At 36.8% G+C, this 26,782-nt stretch overlaps 1 protein-coding gene across 8 annotated transcripts in view; it reads left to right on the top strand.

The window, feature by feature from the left end:
- The window catches only part of LOC114464702 (unconventional myosin-IXa-like), a 175,644-nt gene that overhangs the window by 124,388 nt on the left and 24,474 nt on the right, over positions 1-26,782 (top strand). For all 8 annotated transcript variants that reach the window (XM_028449176.1, XM_028449175.1, XM_028449179.1 and 5 more), the window contains 14 exons: positions 1,258-1,379; positions 7,710-7,851; positions 10,988-11,183; positions 11,475-11,594; positions 13,036-13,111; positions 13,232-13,375; positions 15,008-15,047; positions 15,134-15,256; positions 16,303-16,383; positions 16,474-16,584; positions 18,274-18,396; positions 18,498-18,647; positions 23,847-24,148; positions 25,046-26,194. In XM_028449176.1, the coding sequence (XP_028304977.1) occupies positions 1,258-1,379; positions 7,710-7,851; positions 10,988-11,183; positions 11,475-11,594; positions 13,036-13,111; positions 13,232-13,375; positions 15,008-15,047; positions 15,134-15,256; positions 16,303-16,383; positions 16,474-16,584; positions 18,274-18,396; positions 18,498-18,647; positions 23,847-24,148; positions 25,046-26,194 (2,879 nt within the window). The remainder of the gene's footprint in view (positions 1-1,257; positions 1,380-7,709; positions 7,852-10,987; positions 11,184-11,474; positions 11,595-13,035; positions 13,112-13,231; positions 13,376-15,007; positions 15,048-15,133; positions 15,257-16,302; positions 16,384-16,473; positions 16,585-18,273; positions 18,397-18,497; positions 18,648-23,846; positions 24,149-25,045; positions 26,195-26,782) is intronic.

Here is a 26,782-nt window from a genome sequence, read left to right as displayed (position 1 = left end):
ATTCCTATGTTCCATTTGTATTTGACGGATTCTAAGCTTAACTGTTTCACTCTTGGAGGATGACAGTGAATTAGTAATAACACTAGAGACCTGTATTCACAAGGCGAAGGAAAAACAGAAGACTGACCTTGACCTTAAATATGACCTTGAGTGAAGGTCAAGGTCACACATTGAAATGTTGTTCAATGGTACCAGTGGCTGAGTTATAGGGAAAAAAGTATATCTTTTTTTTTTTTTTTTTTTCGTGACTTCATGAACTTTGACCCCTACCGATCTTTTTACTGGTAGGTCGTACAGCTTCAGGTCCAAAGAAATAAAATACTCCACTTGAGATGAGCTTTTTGTAAATGTAAGCATAAATTTGTACAAAAAACATTTGTAGAAATATAGATTTTTTTAGTTTTTGACACTTGACGTGACCTTGATCTTGACCTTGACATTTTGGCTCCAAAAAAGGTCGACTGCACATCCTTGATATTGTCCCTATGAGATGACATACATGTCATTAGTGCTGCATTAATAGTCTAGGAGGAGTTCTAGGACAAAGGAGTTGCGGAATAAGAACTTTTACGAGAACAGTAGTTCTCATAAGAGGCAATTATATTTGGCAATTTTCAATTGCCAAATATAATAACTGTTCCAAGGGACTGTAAAACAAAAACAATTGAGTCTTTTAGTTTTAATTTGTGTTCTGGATCAATTCCAAATACATTTGGTAAGAAAGGCTATTAACATAGACTGAACATATTCATTGTTCTTCCAACATAAAAACGTTCTCCGCTGACAGAGATCTGATAATACTGTTGGGTAATGTGAAAACTAATCCACAGGCTCTTGGTTCTGCCATTGGCATCTTTTTCATAACTGCTATCGATTAGCGTGACAACGCTAACCCTTCGTTCTGCTCAGGCTATGGTGTCATAATATTTTGCTGAGTTTGCATTCTGTGATTTCTGTGCCACAGGAACAGTTTGCACGTCTTTCTCGTATCGACTTGAGCTGTTGAGCTGGGTTTTTGTTGCTTTTCCTCCTGCTGTCTGAGGTGTATCCAGTTACATGGGTCTCATACTCTGAGCTCTCATTGGCTTTTGGGGGATTGATGGAGCTCTTTAGTGCCAACTGTCTTCATTGTGGCGATTCAGCATTTTCATTATAGTGAAACCAATACTTACACAGACTGTATTTCACAATGCCAGCACTTCTTTTCGTCACATGAGATCAGTTTTATTACAATTCCATATTTCTGCTGCATTGCAGGAGGAGTACAGGGCTGAAGGCATCACCTGGCACAACATTGAGTACATCGACAACAGCGGCTGTCTCAACCTCATCAGCAAGAAGCCGACGGCGCTGTTTCACCTGCTGGATGAGGAGTGCAAGTACGTCGCTCTCTTTATGTCCCATAATTAGTGAGGATGCAGGAGGAATCCTCACTAATTATTTTAGCTACTAGGTTGTTGCTAATGCTAGGTTAACACTTTTTTATCACTTTGTCTGCACATGCTGTCGAAGGTCAACACTACATGAAGTGCAATCTTTTTACGACCGCAATGCATGTTTTGTTATTGCAATTAAATACATTTTTATTGCATAATTGTAACCATCACCAGCCCTCCCTAAGGAAGGGTAATAAATACTTTATTAAAGGGAGAATATAAAAAGAGAGGGCAGTGCTACACCTAGGTGAGGGGGAAGAGAACAGGGAAGAGGGAGTCAGGGTAGGATAATGGAAGGAGTAAAGAAGAGTCGACTGTTTTAAAGTGAGAGTGAAATGTGATGTTATAGTTGTGCATATTGTGTTGTGTAATCAGTTCAGCCAGTCTAGTGATAAGTGTGGAGAAATTGAAGCGGGTGACACAGCACCTAGCTAAGTTAATGCTAATGCTAAGTTAGTGCTAATGCTAGGTTAGAAAGAAAAAACATGGCCACAATAACAAGTACTTAAATGGAATAAAATATGAGAAGAAATAAAAATAATTTATACACTGAATGTACAAAGGGAGCATGGAAGAAAGCTAATTCTAATGTTAACGATAATGCTAGCTGATGTTAATGCTAATTTGAATGTTAACGGTGATGCTAGTTAATGCTAATGCTAGATAATACTAATGTTAATGCAAATGTATGGTATTGATAACTAATGCTAAGCTAATACAGTGCGACGCGGGCCAGCACCTGCTTCCTCAATTCCATTTTCTTCAGGAAAAGCAAAAAATGATGGTGTTACCTTTGTAAAAATACCATCATTTTATAAAACAATAAAAACAACATACAATACAGTCAGAACTAGAACGCTTTTCTTGCCATGTAGGTTCACACATACAGTAGTACAATAGTCTCCTTTGTGCATAAGTGATATATGTGAAATATAATAACATAATATAAAACAGCATAAAACATACTTACGGTAAATTGATAAGAAAATCAATAATAAGGAGTGAGTTCTAAAAGAAGCCATTTTTATTTTTTATATATTTCTTATGTGTTGGAATGATATTGTTAGATTTTAAAATGTTCAATGCATTTTGTTTAATTCTTTCTTTTTTTTCTAGAGTATTTGTTTCAATATTTTAACAATTTGAACTCTGTAGCTGTTGTATAATATCCTCCTTATGTAATAAAAGGCAGAACCTTTTATAACTAGGAGTAAATAGAAAATACTTTGTTAGGCTACATGCAAATAACCAACAAAATAATAATAATTTTTAAAAAGTATTATTTTTAGGGTGAAAAAGTGTATTAGTCGTTGAGATCGAGGCCCAGAAATATGAATGGGAGTGATTGTGAGCAGGTGACAGGTTGAAAAGAGATAAATGATGTTGAGAAAAGAGTCTTTGATGGTCGTAAACCATGAAGAAGAAGTAGAATTAGTAAAAAAGTCAAACTCTGAGCTGAAAAGCTACAAGGAGGACTTTGGTTTGAACAACTGAGAAAACAACACACTATGGTGAGTCCGGTGACAGACTGACTGACAATCCTTTCCTCCAAACAACACGTTTAAATAGACAACACTGATGACAGATGAGGAGCAGCTGGGACAGAGAGGAAGGGGCGGAGCTACACAAAACATTCTCACGAGCCAAAAAAAACAGCAAACACCTGACCTCACGAGTGCTACGGGAAGATAAAAACATAGCAGCTCTAAACCCACCACAGGAGCTTCAAATTAATATTTGTAGTATAAAAAATAAAGCTTCTCTTCTGTTCTACAGGGTCCACACGGTCATGAAACGCCTGGAAAAGTTATGGAATTTGAAAAAACAATTTTCCAGTCTTGAAAGGTCATGGAATATTTGAACTGTTTTGGAAATATCACCTATTTCATTTTAGTGTTTAAAATATGTTAAACCCCAAAGTGAAAGTGCTGCATACATCAGCCTGCGTACGCTAAAAACCAGGAAATGCATACGTTAAAAATAAGATCTTAGCGCTTCAGAACTGAGTCATGGAAATTTGGTAAAATATTTTGGAAAAGTCTTGGAAAGCTTTTTAAAAATAATTGTGAAAAAATTATGGGAACCCTGGATGTAAAGATCTTCAACAGGACATGCTAATGTCTTGCTAATGCGGGGAAACCTTATAAGCTACTTCTTAAACCAGTGGCTTTTCACCTTTTTTTTAGCAAATATTCAGCCTAGCAGGAAGAAAATGTTTAGAATCAAAGACAGGGAAGACTATTGATTTTATGGATATTGAAATTTAGTAGCTTAAAGGTAGGGTAGGTAATTTTCTCCAGATACACTTTTTAAGTTTTTGTTGAAATTTTCTTTATGTCCTGACAGAAATTAAGATCGTATGTACATTTCCCTTATATGTTGAAGCATCTAAAGAAACAAATAAAAGCATGTGGTGTGTAGTTAATGCTATAAAAGAGTTAATCATATCTGCGTGTGGATCAAATACCAGCTGCTCATAACGGAACAAACACAAAGCTTTATTATACATGTTTAAAGTTCAAATATGTAAAACTTCTGCCTCGACAACAGCTGGGAAAGTGAAAAAATAGGAAAGTGGCCAAACCTTGATTTGAAAATGTTAGATTCCATGTGAGTTGCACCACTCGAAAAAAAATAACACAAAAACATCAGATAAGAGTCACAAAGGAGCATGTACGTTACATTAGTGATGGTTCGTTAATGTACGTTTCCTTTTACGCTGATTGATGCAACGACTCCAGGTTTACTCAGAGACCTACAAAAACACTTTGGAATTAGATAGATCACCTCTTTTTTTGCCTTTATTTGCTGCAGGTCAATACTCTGCCTCAGCATCCCTGCCCTCTATTCATCAAGCATCACTCCCCCCTCCCATTAAATCACATCAGGCCTCACCCACACCATCATATTTATCTGCTGGCTGTCATCTTAGTGAAACTGCTTCATCTGGTTCTAATAAAGCTTAGGCCTTGTGCTGTGAATATGGGTGTGCGAGGAAATGCGGAGGACAGGAGAGAATTAAGGTCAAAGGATGATCAGTAATAGAAAAAAATGATGGGGGTGCGCTCTCTCTCCTGGGGTTTACGCTGCCATAGAAGGAGCCCCATGCTGATTGATTACAGAGAAAGTACACATCTCATCATTCACAGTTAGTAGAGCTCTAGTGGCAGCAGGGCCTCAGGAGGGATGGATTAGGTTACATTAGGGTGTGTGTGTGTGTGTGTGGGGGGGGTGTTAGAGTTCTACGGTTACAGCATCACACCTTAGGACCCCTGTGGACACACTTCAGCCATCAGTGAGTTTGAAATGTCAGGGAGGAGATGTAGGAATGTTGATGCAGGCAGTAGAGGTTAGTGAAATAAGGGTGAAACTCCAACACCATGAACTAGTGTTGTGTTCAAGACCAAGACTTGCCCGAGACCAGAATGCACCGAGTCCAAGACAAGACCAAGACTTTCGGGGGCCGAGACCGAGTCAATACCAAGACCGAGACAAGCCGAGACCAAGACCATAAACATTTTTTTTAAATTAAAAAATTATATGGCGCCCAGTGCCCCATATGAGAGTCGGAGATTGGCACCTGCAGACCCCCGTGACCCTGTAAAAACAGGAGCAAGTGGGTTTGAAAATGATGATAAAATTATGACAAGGTTGGACAGTTAAATAACATTCTCTCTTTTAGAGAGAGTTTTAGTTTCTTTTAAATACATTTGACGGAGAAAAAAGGTGCCTGCAAAAAAAAAAAACATTATTAAAACTACCTCTGCTAGTGATAAATTCACAATTATTCTACATATTTGAAAACAAGATTTTTATGTCAGCTGAATGTACAAGTGTTTAAAAGTATTTCTGGCATGAAATAACATGTCTGTCACCTACACACCACAGAGTGTTTCCTCTTTGCTCTGCTTTTACAAATGTATTCTTTGTCATTGGTGAAACCAAATTTCACAACCAACAAGTTAGCGGACATGTTTAGCTCCGCCTCTCTCTCCTGCTTGTGTGTGTGTGTGTGTGTCACACACATCCCTCAGTCACATTAAGGAAGGTTGTGGTCATTATACAGAGTGGATTAAAGAATGAATAAAGGATTGTTTTATCCCGTTCTTCTTCGTGTTATTATCACATTATAAAAAAGTTTAAAAATAGCAGGAATCAGTGCTGGTCTCCAACGGTCTTGAGGGAAATTCCTGAGTCGAGACAAAACCGAGTCCTTTAAAATTTGGTCTCAAGATCGATCTCGAGACCAAGACCGGTCTCGACTACTACAACACTACCATGAGCTAAATGTTAGCGATAGTCGACGTGTGCGGCAATAAGGAAAAAACTAAGATTTATTTCCAAGCCTCAGTTTGATCAAAGTTACTCCTTTTTAGTTATTAGTTATTTATTAATATTTAGTTATTAGCAGAGGTGTAAAGAATACTGATATATCCTACTCAAGTAGAAGTACTGTTACTTGATTGAAATTGTACTCAAATACAAGTTAGTCATACATAAAAGACTTAAATTACAAGTAAAAAGTTGGTCAATTAAATAGTACTGAAAGTAACAGATTCTCGTTAAGATGTGGATCTTGTTGGGTTCTTTCTTTCTTACGATGGACTCTATTTTTATTAAGCGCATTGAGATGACTCTGTTGTATTTTGCGCTATATAAATAAAGTTGAATTGAATTGAATTTAGCTTAAGTACAAGTAAAATTACTGAAGTAGAAGTGCCCATAAAAGCAACTAAATTACAGTAATGTGAGTATTTGTAATCTGTTACTTTCACCTCTGGTTATTAGCAACTGCATCGACATAGATAAATGTTAAATTATATTTTCTCATATGAATATTTGTAGTAATTATTAGAGCCTATTATCGATTCAAATGACCAAAATCAATTAGATTCACATGGGCTCGATTTGATTTGTGGTTCAATTAGATTTTTGATTCTGTTGAGGATAGGGATGTAACGATTAATCGTAAGGCAGTTAAAAATTTATTCGTAGGTATCATGGTTCACAACGATACTCTGAAAATTGAATCGCAATACTTTTTTTAAACAGCAGAGGGCGCTATATATTTATCCTTCTCTTTTCCAGAAGCGTAGGGAGCAGGTGGAATCTGCTACTACTTTCTTTCTGGCCGCCTTCTACTCTTAAACATGTTCATAAATGATTCCTTACCCCTTTAGCACTGAAAGAATATCAGTAATACTACGTGAATATCTGTAAAAGTCACGTTTTTTGATTAGCTCTGTCTGCTAGCGCATAGCATCTCTTCTTCACTGCAAGAATATCTGCAGGTCAACCGACTACTGGGTTACCAGCGCCCTCTGCTGGTCCAAACAAATATCTGCTGTAAATACAATGCAATGACAGTTTTTTTTAAAAAGTCCAATTGTTAAGGCACAAAATAAATTTTCAATTTCACTTTTAAAAAGAAAAGGAACTATTATGCAGTTTTGCATTGTTTACTATAGAACCAGAATTTAAATTAATAGGCTTCTTCTTCATTTGTATTATTCCTTTATTTATTTAATTCAAGATTTATTTTTAGTTAAATTGCATTGTTTTGAATAGTTTATCAAGGGATTCTTTTGACAATGAAAAATAAAAGGAAAATAGTACAGTATTTTCTATTTTTTTCCCGAAAAAAATAAAGGAATATTTTATATTATGTCATTTGTCTACAGTCCCATTTCGTTACATCCCTAGTTGAGGATATTTCACAAGGTTCTCAGAGGTGTGATGGTGTAAATAGTAGAAAGAACTTTAACTTTGTGCAGTATTAGAAATATTCATGTTTAAATTAAGATTTGAGCCCAGAGGACTGCATTACACAGGTTAGAATAGACATTAAATGATCACTTTTAGGATTTTATGAATCCATATTGGGCCATTCAAAGGAAATGTGATTCAAATACATTTTTGGAATATTTTTATCAACATAGTTACTACGGTAGATATTTTTCAAACTTAGTTTAATAAGTTTCAAGTATTGTTGTAACTGGCTAATTCTCATTTAATGTTCTCATGTTGATAGCTTCAGTCCTTTAAATGTGATTGATTATTGTCGATAATCAATCACATTTCTGACAAGTGTAATGTGTCAAAAAAGACAAAATGTGTAATTATGAGTTGTTTCATAAATCACAAAGAAAGAGAAATAAGATCATGTATCCTTCCCCCTTTATTTTCTAATTGACCAGCAGCTGATAACCATCCAACGTTCTCTGACTTTGGTATTGATTTAATGATCTGCTATTTTTTTTTTATTGTTTTTAGTTTCCCCCAAGCTTCCAATCTAACCTTGTTGGACAAGTTCAAGCGTCAGCATGAAGGGAACAGTTACATCGACTTCCCAGCCGTCATGGAACCTGCCTTCATCATCAGACACTACGCTGGAAAAGTCAAGTACAGAGTCAAGGTATGAGTTTCTATGTTTGTCTCTGCTTCAATAAAACTAAAGTTAATCTAAAAAATGTTTATTTACATCATCCAACATCTATATCCCTTTTATCCAGATGAGGTTTTCATGTTATTGGGAGAACATTTACAGTAAATCCAGCCCAAAAAGGCCAGAGACTTAAAAACACTGTTGAAATGCTATATATAAAAATTAAGAGCGCATCCAAGTCATATAACGTTATGCCAACTCAAATCAGCTAAATTTAAACACAAAGTCCAAGTTAAAGTGAGTGTGTTATTAGGTGTTAATGCTGTTTATGTTGCATAAAAAGGCTTAATACTTTTTAGCCTTAGATGAGATTAAATCAGGTAAAACCTAAGGTTTGACAGATTAGCTCACGGAGAACGCTAAAGCAGCTTTTTTTTTTTATTCTTTCATTCATTGGCATTTTACTTCCTTTCATTGGTTACTAACTGGATGATAAATATTAAAAACAGTTGTTGGTTAACTTCTCTATCTGTCAGATAAAAGAACAAATTACAGTGATAAGTTAATGCTTTTTACATTTTTAATAAGGTGGGAGCTAGGCTATAGATATCCAAGTGGACCAGGTGTTGTTTTCATCAATAATGGAGGATTTATCGTCTAAATGAAGAAAAATAATGTAAATCTTTATTTCATTTTCATTGCCTTGTTGCCCTGATGTGACACAATTTTATGATAACTTAAGTTTAAAAAAAACAAACAGGTTGTGTGCCTGAATAGCTATGGTTAGCAAGATAGCTAAGCTAGCTAGTTAGCAAAAATACAGAAACTGTTGGAAGACTTTATTTCATTTTTTTATCACCTTGTTTCTCTGATGTGTCACCTGATTTTTATGATAATTTAAGTTAAAAAAACAAAAAAAAAAACAACAACAAACAAAACTGGTTCAAATGTTTACTTGAATAGCTTTGGTTAGCAAGATAGGTAAGCTAGCTAGTTAGCAAAAATACAGAAACTGTTATTTTTAGACATCATTGACAGACATGTTTTAATATTTTTTATATATACTGTATATAAAGCGGGCTAATTTGTAAAGAGAGTAAAAGGCGGAGGCTCACCACAAAATAATCCAATTTTATTTTTTCACTTGTGTATTTTCTGACTTAAAATCCTCAGCGCATCTTATTTCTTGTTCCTTCGACCTATTTTTGCAGCTATATCTAATTTTCCCTTTCGTTTCCCAGCTGTGCTTTGATAAAAAGCACATGTGCTGGAACGGGAAGAGCATACTGTTGTTTGACTGTATAATGTAAATCCATAACAGCTGGTTATCGTGGCGGGGGGAAAGTATCCTATATCTGCTCTGAGCCAACAGTGGTTTGGTGTGAAACGTACAGCTACGGTGGCGGGTTGTGAAATGGGCTCGTTGCAGTGTTGCTGTGTTGCTGTGTTGCTGTGTCGTGAGCACACAGCTGACTTGTATCATATGGAGGGAGAATATATTAAAGAGTTTATAGTTCACAGTTCTGTTATCATAGCACAGCTTCACATGGAATATATTATTCCTTCCAGATGGATGAGGCAGAGGACACGGGGTTTGTTGCTCCACTCCTATACGCGTTGGATAATGTCATCACCTCCTTTTTAACGGGAATTATGAACACTTTCAGCTCAGAATTAGGCTGTCTAAACTATACTTCAATAGTAATTGTTCACTAGTCATCCATTTGTTGATTAATCAGAATCAGAAACACTTTGTTTTATTCTGGAGCACGTTTTTCTGAGGTTTAATTTTTTTAACCATATCCCACCTATGGATTTAACTAATGTTTGGGAAATGTGAGTCATTTTATTTAGTGAGACAGTTTCATAAGATAAATAGTTTCAATGGAGCAGATGGATTATCCTCTAGTATTGTCAGCCATCTTTACTTTATAGAGATCATCTTTTTTCTTAAAATGGTTACATTTCTCCATTTTTTTTTTTTTTTTTGCATCAATATTGTAATCTTTAAGTTGAAGAGACTCTTTTAATTCATGCAATATATTTGAAAAATGCTGCGTTTAAAGGGATACTCAACCCAAATGACAAAGTCAGCTCAACTCAACGACTGTTACATATACAGACACAGGCACAACTGGCGGCTCTCGGTCTAATTTTGTGCTGCCCTCAAAACAAAATTGTAATTCCTGATGTCGGAAGTTCTATGAAGCCCAACATACGCACACAAAACTCCAGAAACACAGAAAACGACAGCAAAATGTCAACAAAAGTACACAAAATGATGACAAAGACTCACTAAACAACCACTTCAACGTAAACATGACGACGGAAAACAACAACATATACAAAAGGACTTCAAAGACACACAAAATGTTAATGAAATTGCACGAAATGACAGAAAAATACACAAAATGACAACAATAACACAATAATTTAACAGAAAATAGACAAAATGAAATCAAAAACACCAAGAAAACCAACACAAAAATACTTCAAAGACAAACTTTTTGTTCTTTCCTTGTTAATGCTCAGATGGAACATTATTCTAAATGTTTAATGTTGATAATGTGGCCCTAGGATCAGACAGTCACATTTTTGTGGCCCCGCTCTGTGAGTACTTGCCTATCTCTACTATTATATGTAATATTTAGTAAAGTGGTTGTCAAACTTGTTTAAGTACCTCAGTGCTCTTATTTCTGAAGTCCAAGTACCACCTTCATCCAGCTTTTTCTCACATCTATAGATCATAATAATGGAATGAATGAGTGATAACACATTTTAAATACCTGTGTTTGTTATGCTTTTATTTGTTCATTTTCATCTCTCTCTCTCTCTCAATTGCTTTAGTAGAAGGAATAGGAGGTCATTTAGATGCTGTATCCCAGCATGCCTTGCACTGTTATACCTTCAGACTAATGAATAACGTGTAAATAGATTATAACCATATTATCTGTCAACTTGCCAGTTATTTAGCTTTTTCTGTTTTAAAGCTCCTGTTTTATTTATTATTGTCGCTCACAGTAAGAAAATGAATTATCACCTGTGGCAACACTCACGTTGATGACGAGTTCACCTACTGGGCAATGCACTGACTGGATTCTCTAAAGCAGTGATTATCGTAGCTGCAAAGTGACGAGTCCTCCAAATGTTTCCCGTCTTCATTCAGGACTTCAGAGAGAAGAACACTGACCACATGCGACCGGACATCGTGGCTTTGCTGAAGAGCAGCAAGAACGCCTTCATCTGTGGCCTGATGGGAATCGACCCAGTGGCGACCTTCCGCTGGGCCGTGCTGCGTGCATACTTTAGGGCTCACGTGGCTTTCAGGGAGGCCGGGCGTAGACACACCCACACAAAAACTGGTAAGATGTAAAAGTTACATAAAGCTGAAATATTGTCCTGCAGGACTTTAAATTTAACAACAATTTTATTATATCGGAATAGAACTTCAATTTTATTATATTTATTATATATATTATATTTATTAGAACTCCAATTTTATTCCATCATGGGCCTAAATCAGTGAAACTCAACTGGTTTTACAGAGGAATGTATAATGTTTACAACATGTTTATTACATGGATTTACAAACTAAATGTTTGTAGTACTTTCACTTTTGTAACAACATTTCTCTCCCTGTTTTCATATTTCAGGGAATGATGCAGCCGTCCCCTGTGCTGTTGTAAAATCTGTTGATAACTTCAGCTTCCTCCATCACCCGGTTCACCAGAGGAGCCTTGAGATCCTTCAAAGATGCAAGGATGAGAAATATAGTGAGTACCGGCAACTTCAGGACAGGGAAGGCTTTCAGCCACATTTCACAGGATTTAAAGAACATCTTCACCGGGAGCGTTTCTTCTGCTGACACGCTGGTCATGTGACCAGTGACAGTGACTCAATGCTTTATTTAAGTGGTTTCACTGAATGTGGTTTGTTTGGTTTAAAGTTGCTCTTTGTCTAAATGTACTGTGAGGTCATTAGTTTAAGACATGAGCTTCACCAATAGTGGAGTCTTTTATTCTCTCAGCCAATAACATTTACATTCAGGCGAGGACACAAGAGAAAGTATGTTAAACTCATGTGGGATCATCAGGTGTGCTTTGGTCAATTTAACGTAAGGTTATCCAATAATTGTCCATTTAAGAAGCATGCTTTATGTGGGTTGTGGTGTAAAATAAGGAATAATTCCTGGTTTTACCTTAAAAGTAGAAAAGAATCGACATCAGAGACCAAAATGTTGTTGTTGACGCTGTAGCGCAGGGATGGGCAGATCTATGACAGCGGGGGCCACGAAACTGTGATTGTATCTGATCCGAGGGCCACATGATCAATGTTCATGTCAATATTTAGAAAAATGACCAATCTGAGCATTAATACAGGGGAAAAGAAGGATTTATCCTTTTTTTGTCAGCTTTTAGTCATTTTTCGCATTTTTGGAGTCATTATGTGTGTTTTTGTTATTTTTTGTGTTCTTGTTGTAATTTTGTGTCTTTTCATGTCATTTTTAATGTCTTTGGCACTATTCTGTAATGTGTGTTTGTTGTTATTTTGAGTTTTATGAGTCATTTTGTGTATTTTTTGTTTTTTTTATTTACTTTGTGCATTTTGCTGCTGATTTGTGTGTTTTGGGAGTTATTTTGTGCAATATGTTGGGCTTCATATTCCTTCCAACTTCTTGAAATACAATTTTGGGAGCTGCACAAAATTAGAGTGAGGGCCACATGTGGCCCCCGAGCCACCAGTTGCCCATGCCTGCTATAAGACATTTTCAGTTTGGTGTGCTGTAGCTCAAAAATGGTAAAAAAAAAACACTTGTTTAAGGAAAGAATGGTTTTAAATGGAAAGATGTTACATTTGAAAAGAGATTTAAAGCCGTTTAAGTAAGAAATTGAATGTCCTGTCAGCTAAAAATGGTGATGCTTTTCCTAAATTTAATGTTTCAGACTTCAGGAGACATGATGTCACTCAGATTTAGATCGCACAGCATTGTGGGAGCTTGGAAGGAAATCTACATTCAGTGTATGCATTACTGCGGGAATATTTGTCACATGAAAGAGGTTTTGCACAACCTTGGTTAGTTGATAACTGGGCAGCATGAGGCCCTCTGACCACTGGAGGAGATTAATACCAAATGCCTCCATTCCCTGGAGTTCAGTTAACTCGATTTTCTTTGTCTGTTTTTATTCTTTCTCTTATATTTCTTTCTAAATGTAGGTATCACAAGGAAAAATCCCAGGACACCTTTTTCTGATCTTCAAGGCACCAACACTCTGAATGAGAAAGCCAGCCGGTGAGGATGAGATGTGACTTAATCCTAGAATATTTTTATCTGAACTTTGAGTTTGTTTTTGCCCAATGCTACTTTTATTTTTTCACATCGTTTTGTGAGGTAACAATTTCTCCTGCACAGGGATGGCTTCGGTGTTGGATACAATGGTCGTAGTTCCAGGTCGGGTCGCATCTCATCGACAGGAAGTCCCACCCTGGAAGAAGACGGGATCTTCTTCAACTCGACCAACAGCAAACTCCTGGAAAGAGCTCAGGGAATCCTAATGTGAGCGACTTGATCACAATCTGATTATTCTGAGAAACTGAGATCTTCCAGAGATTTTAGTAGTTTTCTGAAGTTTATTTGCTTTAACGCTTTTACAAACGAGCAGAAATTCCACCAAATACAAAACAACCATTTCATGGCACTAATCAAATTGTAGGAGTCATTTTTTTTTTTTTTTGGTTAACACTGTATTTGAAGGAGTATAAATGAGCCTGACATGACACTGTCATTATTATGACATGACACTGTCATTATTATGACATGACACCTGTCATTAGCAATGGACTGGTTCCCTGTCCAGGGTGTACCCCATCTAACTTCCAAAGGAAGCTGAAGATAGGCACCAGCAGACTCCCGTGACCCTGAAACGGAAATAAATGGGTCAGAGGATGAATGGATGGATGTTTGATAATCATGTCTGTTATGACATGTTAAAGGTGCAGTCCGCAACTCTCAGATCCCTCTCTCCCCCTCTCTCCCCGCTGCTCTCTTGACCTGCCTCCAAACATTCCAAAATCCCTCCCTCAGAGGCGCTAACATTAGCCTCACAGTAATACAACATGCACTGTTAAAAGTATATTACTGCAGGGTTTCTCTCTCAATCTGCACACACCTCACACACAGCAGCAACAACTCAGTGTCACAGCAGCCCACACGGAGGCTGCTGCACGTGCATGAACAAACACATGCACTACAGATTTCTAGTGTAACAAGTACAAATCAAATGTAATGTAAATCAAGCAGCAGTAATTACCTTTCAAGCAGAAAAGTTGCTAATTCCATCTTCTACTCCTCCAGATTATACACTGTAAAAAAGACGGCGCTTCAGCCCTGGGAAGGGGGCGGGGACTGTGAGCAATCCTGGCTCTGATTGGTTCTTTTTGCTCGGTCAAGGTGCATTCTGGCAATCTGCCAAAGGATGCAGTAGCAGCAGGGGGCGGGGCTCAATGAGTCTGTTTTTGTCACACAAACTACTTGTTTGATGTAAAGCTGTCCTTACATAGTGACAGCTTTAGCAAATATGACAAAAAGTCACGTTTATAAAAGTTGCAGACTGCACCTTTAATGTCACCTGGCCATTATGTAAAAATTGGTCGGGTGTTTTGCCCTTTTCTTAATGAAAAGTTGTCATGACATGGCTTTCCCAAGAATGCCAACATAGCTCCACAAGTGTCATAATTTAGCCAAGTACACTTAATGACAGCCTTTATGACACCTTATTATTGCTAATGACAGCGTAATGACAGCCTTACGTATACCCCTTCAAATAAAGGGTTAACAACGATTGAAACTTTTCCAAAACTGTGATTTTTTTTTTTTTATGTAAAATTTTATTTTTGCACCAGAATAAAGTTTCCCAGTGGCCTAAACCTAAAGCAGCATAGCTAGAGAGAAAAAACACTCAAGATCAGCTCAGCTAGCCTCAACTGTACATTGTACAAGTTTTAAACATTTAACATTTTTTAGCAGATCCTTTTTGCAAATAAGAACATGAAAACAAAAAAGCACTTTATAAACATTTTTTGCTGACTCGGGGTTGATTTTCTACAGTATTTGGAGTGTGTGTTTGTGCCTAATATTAGAATATTGAAAAATATTATCAAATAAAAAAAAAATGTTTTTCCCTCGCAGGAGAAACAAAAACAGCAAAACTAAACCAACCCTACCAAAGGTAAAAGGACTTTAAAACCTTTCTAATGTGTGTAATTGTTCATTTAAGCTGTGAATCAGTCCATATTGTGTGTTTTGCACCTGCAGCACTTGTTGGACATAAAGTCGCTGCACTACCTGAGCAGCGTGACGCTTCACGACCGCATCACCAAGTCTCTTCTTCACCTGCACAAGAAGAAAAAACCCCCCAGCATCAGCGCTCAGTTTCAGGTTTGTGCTGCTTACGCTCTCTGCTGGTGACAGGGAGGAGCTACACGTTTGGAACCAGGAGTTTACATTAATATAAATATAAAACCAGAGGTGTAAAGAGTACTGCTGTATCATACTCAAGTAAAAGTACTGTTGCTTAAATGAAATTGTACGCAATAGCTCAATTAAATAGTACTTAAAGTAAAAGTTACGAGTTATTTTCAGCCTTCATGTTTATTTATGGTAATAAATCTTGTCACGGTTCCCTTACATACAGTAAACATCTCATATATAAACTTAAAATGGAAAAGACCAAATCTTGCACAATTTATTTTCCACAAAGGCATCTGTATAAAATAAAAATTTTGTCAAAAATTGGTTTTTGAAATAAAATAACACCAATGAATTTAATTCAAAATAAAGAAAATTCTCAGACTCTAAGTATGGCTACATTTATTAACTCTAAAACTGAGAAAATCACAGGCATTCAATGCTGATTTTGGTGCTGTGCATTACGTTTAATGATGTGATGCATTTCATTGTTGTCTGGTCATTGAATTTTTGTAGTTTCTCAATGTCCGTTGATTATTTTAACACAAAAAAATTATAATTTACTCAGTAACGGTTGGTTGTAAAAATGTAACAAATTACTTTATTTTAAAATGTACTTTAGTGCAAGTATAATTACTGATTTAGAAATATACTCAAAAAAGTACAAGTACCTATAAAAGCAACTCAATTACAGTAACGTAATTACTGTAATTGAGTTGCTTTTATGGATGAATGGATGCATAGAAGTTAAAAAGAAAGAGTAAAAACTTTCCTAAAGGTCAGTTTTAGTCTTGATTAGGATTAAATGTGTTTTTCTGCTTCTTCTAAATATAATCTTCTCTGTTTACATGTTTAAAGTTTTTGGTTGTGTTTATTTTTTTTAATTTAACTTTTCCGGCTCATACACAATGATCCCCTCAACCGCAGCATCCAAATCAGTGACTGAGCCACATGCTGCTATTCCAGCTTCCTTTAAATAGAAGGAGAGTCCAATGTCTGTGTGTGTGTGTGTGCAGGCATCACTCAATAAGCTGATGGAAACTCTTGACCAGTCTGAGCCGTACTTTGTCAAGTGTATTCGCTCCAATGCTGAGAAGGTAAACATGAGGACGACTCGCACCACCACAGCAACAAAGGCTGCTTTCTTCTCCCTCTGATTCCTCTGCTTTGGTGTTTGTGTCGCTCAGTTGCCGCTGCGTTTCAATGACAGCCTGGTGCTCAGACAGCTGAGGTACACCGGCATGCTGGAGACGGTCCGCATACGACAATCGGGATACAGCATTAAGTACACCTTCCAGGTAATCCTTCTCCTTCCATCAGTGTTCATCACTGTGTGCTGCACTGATACTAACAGCTGCACAAACGCTAGTCTTTAACTTACAAACATATTTTAAAAAAATACTAATTGCATGCTTTGAAGTGAAGTTTAATGTAGTTTATTATCCAGGCCTTTTCTGTAACATCAAAGAACCACAAATGTGTACAGCCAATCAACATGGATCAAAGTGTCTATGCTATGGCTTTGATGCAGTCTTTAAGTTTAAGGTTCACATAATTACTTCAAAAACATGTTTCCATATTTTGATAAATCTAAATTGTGTCAGATACATACTGCCATTACATATATCCATCCATTGTCTCAGTAGAGAAATCCGTACAATGAACTCATAGAGCTTGTGCGTAAAATGGCAGATCCTTCCTTTATCCAGCTCTGATTGGCCAGGACTAAAACCACTCCCATAGTGTTTGATATCACCAATTTCTACAGGCTCTGAGCTTTACAACGCTGTGTCAATCAGTCTGATTGGTCAAAGCATTGCTGAATAACACCCATGCATAGTGGAACTATAAATAGCATTACCCATGGCACAGCAGAAACCTGATTATTTCAGAATTCAATTCAATTCAACTTTATTTATGTAGCGCAAATTACAATAATAGTCATTTCAAAGCACTTGTGGCAAAGTGGGCTTCTGCCTGAACATTTTTGTACAAAAACATGTGTATATTTGGCCTAATGTTTATTATTATTACCAAACTTGCTACAGTTGATGTCCATACATTAGTTCAATTATTTCTGCTTTTTAGCCTTCCCTACTGAGAATTGGCTTTATATTTAATGTAAATCTCTACAGATTTTCATATTTAAAACAGGATTTTGTCACTCAGTATCATATATTTCAACATCACTAAGGGTCCTACTTAGGGTCAGCATCCAATGTGAACATTTTTAAATCAAAGTTAAAGGCACTTTTTTTCTCTACTGCATATGATTGAGAGAGAGACTTTTTGTCATGTTGTTGATGTAATGATGATTTTACTGATGATTTTAATTGATTTTACTGATTTTACTGATGATTTTAATTGATTTTACTGATGATTTTAATTGATTTTACTGATGATTTTAAATGTTCTTATTGATTTTAAACAATTGAATGTTTTATCATGTAAAGCACATTGAGTTGCCTTGAGTATGAAATGCGCTATATAAATAGATTTGCCTTGCCTTGCCTTGCCTACTTCAATCTGAGCAAAAATTAGCCATGTAGGTCATGTTGAAGCTTAGAAGAACGTTATTTGTTATGGGTATGTGATTTTCTGAGAAAAGTGGCTGGAGCTTAAGTGGTTTCTGTTAATGTTTTGTCAAGAGTCTAACACCTTTTCTTTGTACTCGCAATAAGATGAAATAGGCTCTAAAATAGTAGATTAATGACCTTTTGTGTTGTAGTTTATTATTTTTGGCTTTTTTTATACCAAAATGTAAAATCACGCTCGAGTAAGCATTTTTTAAAATCCAAGACAAGAAATAGCATATTATTATATCCTTTCCTTATTTAATTTATTTTTGCATATTATGCCAAAAGCATACATGAATTGGATAAATCCTTATTTTTGTTGCTAAAAAAGACAGTTTTACTTTTAAATAATATCTGTTTGATATTGTACTGCCGTGTCTGAGAATGCTCATTTACTCTTTGTTTTTGCAGGACTTTGTGCGTCACTTCCATGTGCTCCTGCCACGAGGTACGAGCCCCACAAAGTCTGGTATCAGGGAGTTCTTCAGGCGGATCCACCTGCCACCGGCCGGATATCAAGTGGGAAACACAATGGTACTAACCCTGAAAGCAGCACAGTGAGCTGCTGTGGACAAACGTAGTGTATCGTCAGCGCTGGCTGTGCCGGTCTAACCGTTAGCTCCTGTACGGTGTAGGTGTTTCTGCGGGAGGCGGAGCGTCAACGCCTGCAGACGCTCCTCCACCAGGAAGTGCTGCGGCGGATCGTCATGCTGCAGCGCCGCTTCAGGGCCGTCCTGGAGAGGAAGCACTTTGTCAGCATGAGACGTGCAGCCTGCTCCATCCAGGTGAGGACTGGACGCTGAAAGCCACAAAGATGGTTTGGATGCAGGGCCGGCTTTAGGTCATTCAGTGCCCCAGGCAAGGGTGGACTTTGCGGCCCCCCCAAATAAATGAATAAAAATAAATTATGTTTTTTAAAAAAATTATACACAGTGTACATGCATTATTATTTTTTAAATATCAAAACAAAACAATGCAAAAAACACCACCTATTTTAAAAATTAGAATACACTATAAAACAATATAACACCTACAGTACATGTATAGTGCAAATGTCCTGAGGGAACAACAACAACAATGATGTAAAATCTAAAAGCACGGCAACACAGTGCAATCAAAAAAGTTTCAGTGCAAGGAAATTTCAACTTTCCTATTTGGTTTTACTAGTCAGTAACACAAACCTTAAAACCAAAGAATACAATGTGCAAACAACACAATAGAATTATATAGCATAGAACAAGAATTAAAATAAATATAAATATGCATGAATGTGGGCAGAAGATCAGCAGGTATTGTTACAGATTGTTAATATGCTTATTTAATTAAGAGAAAACATGTGCAGTGTGTGTAGGGTGTGTTTCATGTTTATTTTAGCTTTTTAAATTATTATTTTTATTATTATTATTAATAATAATAATAATAATAATAATAATGATAATAATTCTGTTTTTTGGGGGGGGGCAATTTGGGGCCCCTCCAGCAGATGGCGCCCTCGGCGGCCGCCTGGGTTGCCTCGCAGCAAGGCCGGCCCTGGTTTGGATGTTGTGGTTTCTTGGCAGCTGTAAAGGAAAAATCATAATCCTGAATTCCTTCCTGGCTGCAGCCTCTCAGGGAAGATTTTCCGTGGTCCATTTAAGATGCTTTATTTACGCCTGAACTGACAGATAGACGTGTATCTAATGCATATGCATCGTCTAATTATAGCCTCTCAGTGCGAGACGCAATTACATACACTTCAGCTTTTGTTGCTTTATTAATGGAAATAAAAAACTCACTTACAGTATGTGAGCCTTGGACACTGACAACAAACTGATAACACAAACAAAACGACACAATTTTTTTAAGTATTGTCTCTTATAAAATGTTTTAAAATTTGTATATAAATAGGACAATAAATGTATTTTGATAGTGACATTATTTCTGCTTTTTGGTTTTTCATTTTAGCACACTTTTTAAAAACTAAAACCAAGGTTATTTATTTATATATTCATTTTATTTTACAGTATTACAGTGCATTAATTCATACATACATACATACATTTCACATCTGTATTTGTTGCTGTACATTTTGGTCATAAAAACAAAACAAGATTGATCCATTTTAAATACAACAAGACCTCAATACTCGATTTTTTTTTTCCCAAAACAGGGATCTATATAAAGCCAAAATAAGAAGTAAAAATAATGACAATGAAAATACATACATTCAGTTTATTTATTAATTCATTCATTCATCCCTTAATTGATTTATTATTTATTTATTTTTTTTAAAGTTTGAGTACAGCTGAAAAGGCTGACGGCCAAAAATTACTGCATTGTTATTGTTGCATTTTAAACAGATTTGTCCCGGTGCAGATTGTGAATATTTATATTTTTTAATTGTTTAAATGATAAATTTACCATATGTTATTGTTGTGCTTACAGTTTGCCAACAGCAGTAGTTTGTATGTTGATGCCTGAGAGTTCTTGACTGTTCCAGGCCAAAATCGATGCTTTTCGTCATCCACCACATTTAGATCCTTTGACCAAATGTTGGTTGTTATCCAAGCTGTCCTCCTCAAACACTGCCAGTGCATTTTACCTCATCTGGAGTCAGTGATTGATTCATCAACGTAAGGATCACTTTCAATCCATGGCTCACGTTCACTGGCAGCTTTTCCTTTGAAGGCTGCAGAGAGCTTAGCATCTCAGATCCTGGCTCACTGACAGCAGACGTTTCAAGAGCAGCTGAGTTAAAAAAAAAAAAAAGCTTTAAGTAGGACAGGCTGTCTCTCCATTACCAACCTCCAATCAATTACATCTAACTTTCAACATTAGATTGGTTCTGTTGGGTTGACTTTAATATGTTACACTTGTTGATCTGCAGTGACTGTTTAGTGTTTTTCGTAAAATTAACTGACCCAACTTTTATTGTGACACGTCTTTTAGAAAGAAATGACATATATAATGACTTACTGTATATATGACTATAAGCCGCTACTTTTTTCTCACACATTGAACCCTGCAGCTTGAACAATGACGCGGCCAAATTGTGGATTTTTCCTGGTTTTATAAGCTTCATGTCGCCACAAAATTGAGCTCTGTCACATTAGACCAGGTGCAACAATGAAATTGTTTACATTAAATCGTTCTTGCTCTCACTGAATCATTCTGATCACTCATTTTGTTATGATGCACACTGCCTCGTCATAGCAACGACGCAGAAAAATGTTAGAGAGAGAGCCCGCTACAGCAGCAACGTGGATGCAATAAAAGTCAGTCAGTTTATAATAGAAAAATAAACAGCATAAAGTTGTTAAATCACCGTGTTAGGTTTGTTCTGGACTCTCGACTCGCTGTGATCGCTCCGTGGTAGTTCACGGTAAGAAGAGCGAACAAAGTGGTTCCAGTAAAAAGTCACCATAAAAAGCTGTAAATGGACTGATATGTAGACGTGGAGCAGTGAGGAGGAGACTACATGTAGTAAAGGAAACTTATCAGTTGAAACGCGGACATTTCCGTGAAACCTAACTTGCGTACAGCAGCCCGCCTTCCTGCCCGTTCTGATTGGCCAAGTTGCCTGAAGGGCACCCTCATCAGCCAATAGAGTGCAGCCACGTTAGGCTGTGGCATTTGTGTGGATTTTTCTTAGAAAATTGCTAAATTATTGTAATGCGCCAATAAAACAGTGCATTTTATTGCCCAGAAATTACAGTAATTTAAATGACTAAAGAGCCAATGAATGAAATACAAACCACCTTTAATCAGAGAGGATGAGAAATAAATGAATAAGATTATTCCAGGAAGAAGACAAAGAAGGAGTGGGATGTAATGAAGGGAAACAAATGAGAAAAATTGTGAAATAGGAGAACCGTGAACCACTGTTGATTTGTTTTTACTGGAAGAGCTTTCAGCAGAGAGACTGACTGGAAATAAACATGTTGAAGTGATGTTTGAGGTCGTCATGTCTTCCCTGCAGTGGTTTTGAAAGTGTGTGGTACAAACACCGAAGCTAGAATACAGCTGAAGTTTAAATCAACACTACAGACAACTTTTATTCTCTTTTTTTATGAACAGTTAATTTTATTTAGTTTTATTTATCTTTCACTACTATTACAATAACGTCTTCAATTATCCATGTTCAATTACAACTCAATTATGATTACATTGACGGCATTTTTTTCCAATTGCAATTTAAATAAAAAAAATTTTCCCCTGAAAGTTAATTACAATTACGTTTTAAATTACTACAGTTCAATTACAAATAATCTCAATTACTGAACCTTTAATAAATAAGCCCATAAAACTTAAAGATATTGTCTTATCATCCAACTTTGTTAGTCACATCTTTTAGGCTTTTTAATCCATTAATATATTGGTATTAATATTTTTGGCGTCTGAGCCTTTTTTTTTTTTAAATGGTAAAATTATCCTCAAAAGAACTGATATGTAAACTTGATTTGAAACATATTTTAATAATGATAAACTACATACAGTATGTGTAAGCCATGGTTCCCCAGTTTTGCGTTTAATAAAATTTTAAATGACAGTTTTTATATGAGGGGAGTGGTGGCCTAGTGGTTAAGGACGCTGGGCTTGTAATCGGAGGGTTGCCGGTTCAAGCCTCACCGGGGCCGTCACTGTGGGATGTTGAGCAAGTCCCTTAACCCCGAACTGCTCCCCAGGCGCCGCAAAATGGCTGCCGACTGCTCCTCAGGGATGGGTTAAGTGCAGAAGACAAATTCCAATAATGTACTAACATTACATGGCCAATTAAAGGCGAAAGCCCGATTTAATCTTAATCTTAATATGGCAATTACAACTACAAAGTCAATTATATGAACTAAATTACAATTCAATTACGATTACAATGGCAACATATCTTTTCAATTAAAGTTATAATTACATCATAATTGTAATTAATTACCAATTACGCGATTCCAAATATAAATGATTCCAACCCTGTCTTAAACACAGACCCCCGGATATCGCGTATCGCTTTAAATATGGAATTTGACTCAGAAAGTCTTATTTTTCACCGGGAAGATTGTTTTAAAATATAGCCAGGGGTAATACCATGAAGTAATTTAAATGTAATTGATAAAACTTCAGTCAGAGGAAATTCCGATTTTTTTTGTTTTATTTCATTTTTAGTGAAAGAAAATTTCCACAGAATAAATAATGTATTTTAACGGGAATATTTGCATTTCCTGAAGAAAATTCGGGTGAGGAATCAGGTGCTGGCCTGCGTCAGCAAATTCAGATCAATCCATCACACGCACGCTCAAAACGTTATTTTAGCATAAGTTAGTATTAGCATTAGCTAGCATAAACTTTACCATATATTAGCATCAGCTAGTTTTAGCATTAGCGTTAGCATTAGCATTAGCGTTAGTATTAATGTTAGTATAAGTTAGCATTTGCATTAGCCTAGTGTTAGCATTAGCCTAACGTTAGCATTAGCCTAGCATTGGCATTAGCTTAGCAATAGCATTAATTTAGCTTTAGCAATGTTAATGAAAAGATGAAATTATGAAGAAGATGAGAATGTTTGACAAGGGAAGAAACGAGGATTGATGTAAAATTATCTGTGTTCAAATCAGGGGACGGATCTGGATAAGCATAATGCTTTTTTCCGTCGCCCTTTCCGGCATGCAAAAGGACAAAAAAAAAAAAAACAATGATGTGATTTTGCTCTGAATGTCAAAATGAATTTCTGTGATTGCAACCATGTCGGAAATGAACTGAATAAATAAATAAAATAAAAATTAACCCTGTGGCACCATTAGCCTAACAATGGCATTAGCCTAGCCTTAGCAAACTTGTTGTAATCGGTTGAAAAATGTGGGAGTAGTAGGAGTAAGACGACATCCAGGAGTCATCCTCACTAATAAACCAAGCTACAAATATGAGAATAAAAATGTACTGTACACATTACTGTACAGCGTAATTCAAAGTAAGTAATGAAATGTACCATATCTGTTTCTCTTTCTTTGGTTGTTTAGCAATGGTGGCGATTCTGTCTCCTGAAACAGTCCATGGTTGCTTTGAATGTGGAGGAGGGCGCCGCCGTGTGTCTGCAGGCCGCTTGGAGAGGATACAAGGAGCGCAGAACGTTTCTGCGACAGCGGGATTCTGCCACGGTCATACAGAGGAGCTGGAGGAGGTGCCGTCATCGTAGGTCAATGGCGGCTACGACGATTCAAGCGGCCTGGAGAGGATTTAAAGAGAGAGCGCACTACTGCATTCTGGGTCGGACAGTGACTCAGTTACAGGCTGTGGGACGAGGACACCTGGCTAGACTCAGGTGAATAAAATCCATCAGTTAAAAGCTTTTCTATCCTTTTTTAATAGTGATCATCAGGGTTGGGGTCAATATTATTCACTTACAGTTCCAAATTCAATTCAATTACGAGTGCAGTGACCAGCATTTTTACCCCAATTACAATTAAATTACATTTTTTTTTTATTCTCAGAAAGTCTATTACAATTACGTTCTCAATTACTAAAGTTCAATTACAATTAATCACAATCACTGAGCCTGAAATAAATGACCTAATAAAAGTTAACCTTCCTCTTGTGTTAGCTTTCTGTTAGTATCTCTAATGCTAACAGGTCCTAAATCAGCTGTAAAATACACTAAAAACTATTATCTATCATCTAATTTATTTCCTATCTATTGATTACCTTGTTAGGCTTCATAATCAGTGAAAATATAGGTTTTAATATTTTTGGTGTGGGGGCATCTGAGCCTTTTTTGTGTCAGTGTACCCCTAGATTTCATTTTTTTTAAATGGTAAAATGTGGGAAAGCTTGATATGACACATATTATAATAATTGTTAACTACATATGTGTCGAACTGTAACATGGTTTCACAGTTTTGCGTTAAATTATGTTTGACTTTTTTTATAGAATTTTCATGGCAATTACAATTACAATGTCAATTGTCTGAATTCAATTAGAATTTAATTACAATTACGACAGCAACACGTTTTTAAAATTACACCATAATTGTAAGTGATTATCAATCACACGATTACAATTATAATTGACCCCAACCCTGATGATTCTCTCTGTTGGATCTGAATATAAAGCATAAACATTTTGCATCTTTCTGTGTTTTGTAAAAATTATTACGATTATATTAAATCAGAGGTGAATAGAATATTTTCATGTTTTACTGTTGTCAATATTTTTTTTTAGGTTCAGAGACCTCCAAAGGAAGCATGAGAGACCATTAGCACCCACAAACACAGACATAGTTGAGAACCACGTCTCTTCAGAATATCTTCAAAGCGTTCCTCTGGACCAATCTGAAGACTCAAAGTCGCTTTCATACGATGCTTCAGAGCTGGAGAAAGAAGATGACTCAGAGCGAAGCCGAAGTGTTGATGAGTCGAGCCTCAAAAGTCGGTCAAAAAGGGAAAGCAGACGGATGAGGGAGTTGGAACAGGCACAGTTCAGCTTGGAGCTTCTCAAAGTGCGAACTTACAGCGTGGGGGGTCCAGTGCCAGACGAGCTGGTCCCAAACCCCGACACCTGTCCTCCTGATGACCATCACAGACTTTCACCCTGTAGATCCTCAGCTAGTCACGGAAGCTTTGAAATGCTCAGTGTAGAGGACATGGAAACGGAAGGAGGCCTTTTTTCCCAACGGATTATCCCTGGAGAACTTCCTCAGGCTGTGGATTCATGTGTTCAAAAGCATCAGAGAGACTCAAACTATAATGAAAAGCCTCTCATTGAGCCCACCCCAGAGGTTGCTGTAGAGCCCAGGGCAACGTTCTATATCCCTGTTGACCAAAGTCCTGTGCATGAACCAAAGTTTGAAAGTCCAAGCAAATTGTACAAAGACAGAAGAGAATCCACCTCACGTAGACCTGTTGTGGTGTTGATAAGTATGCAGAAAGAGAGTCCACTAGATGAGGGGGAGCTGCTGGCAGCACAAACTCTCGATGGAGCTTCTCAAACTGGAACGGCCGCTTCTCAGACGTCCAACGTTACAGACAGAACCAAGGCTTCTAGACTTTCTCAGGGCAAAAGGGATTCTCCACAGAGGAAAACAGCCACCAAGTTCACACCGTCAACCACTCTTAAAGAAGGTCCAGAATCACAGGGGGCTTGTTCTTCAGGGGGTGATGTAAGATCTGGAGCTTCTATGGTTCCCTCCAGTAAGCAGGAGAGAAGGGTGAGCCACCCTTTGAAGGAAGCCCCCAGCCCGGTCCTCCACACCAAACCACCAAAAGCCCAGAAGAAGAGTTCTTCTCAGACTGTGATTGTGAACATGCTGGAGAAACCTTCAACCTCCAACCCTGTGTTCTCACCACCCAGACGCAAACTGCCCTTCTCCAAGTAAGTTACCCTTGCATTCAAACTCAGAATTGTTTGAGAAATGCGTGCGTGTGTCTTTGCAAAAAAAAGAAAAATATATTGACTGTAGAAGAAACTACTACATTATAAAGACTAATGCTGTGCCTGTAGGAAGTATGTAGAGTGACAACTATTGTGTTTTCATATATTTAAATGAATAAATTGGGAAAAAGCAACACACCAGCATGAAGTTACGTCTGGAGAAACATGTGAGACACTTGCGTTTACATTAATTCCTCTTTAATTCAGAATAAAATTTAAATCCTCTTTGAACTGATCAGTGGTTGGATCTGACGCGCACATGACAATTTTATGAAATAATTCATTAACGGTATATGTGCAGTCCAAACAAATCCCACGTCGCACGTTGATGGGGGCAGACATTATAAGTTTTTACTTCTTTCTGCTCCTTTTCATTCGTGTAAATGCTGTTGTTGCATTTTTTTAATGAATGAAATAAATAATAATAAAAAAAAAACCATTATGCACTAATATTCATGTCTAGTATTTGACCTAAAGGATTGTTAAATTTGCATCATTGAAAAAATAATAATAATTGTAGGGATTTCT

This window comes from Gouania willdenowi, chromosome 6 (assembly GCF_900634775.1).
Source record: "Gouania willdenowi chromosome 6, fGouWil2.1, whole genome shotgun sequence".
NCBI lineage: Eukaryota > Metazoa > Chordata > Actinopteri > Blenniiformes > Gobiesocidae > Gouania > Gouania willdenowi.
Note: the sequence above shows the minus strand (reverse complement) of the source record. Positions and strands in the feature narration are given on the sequence as shown.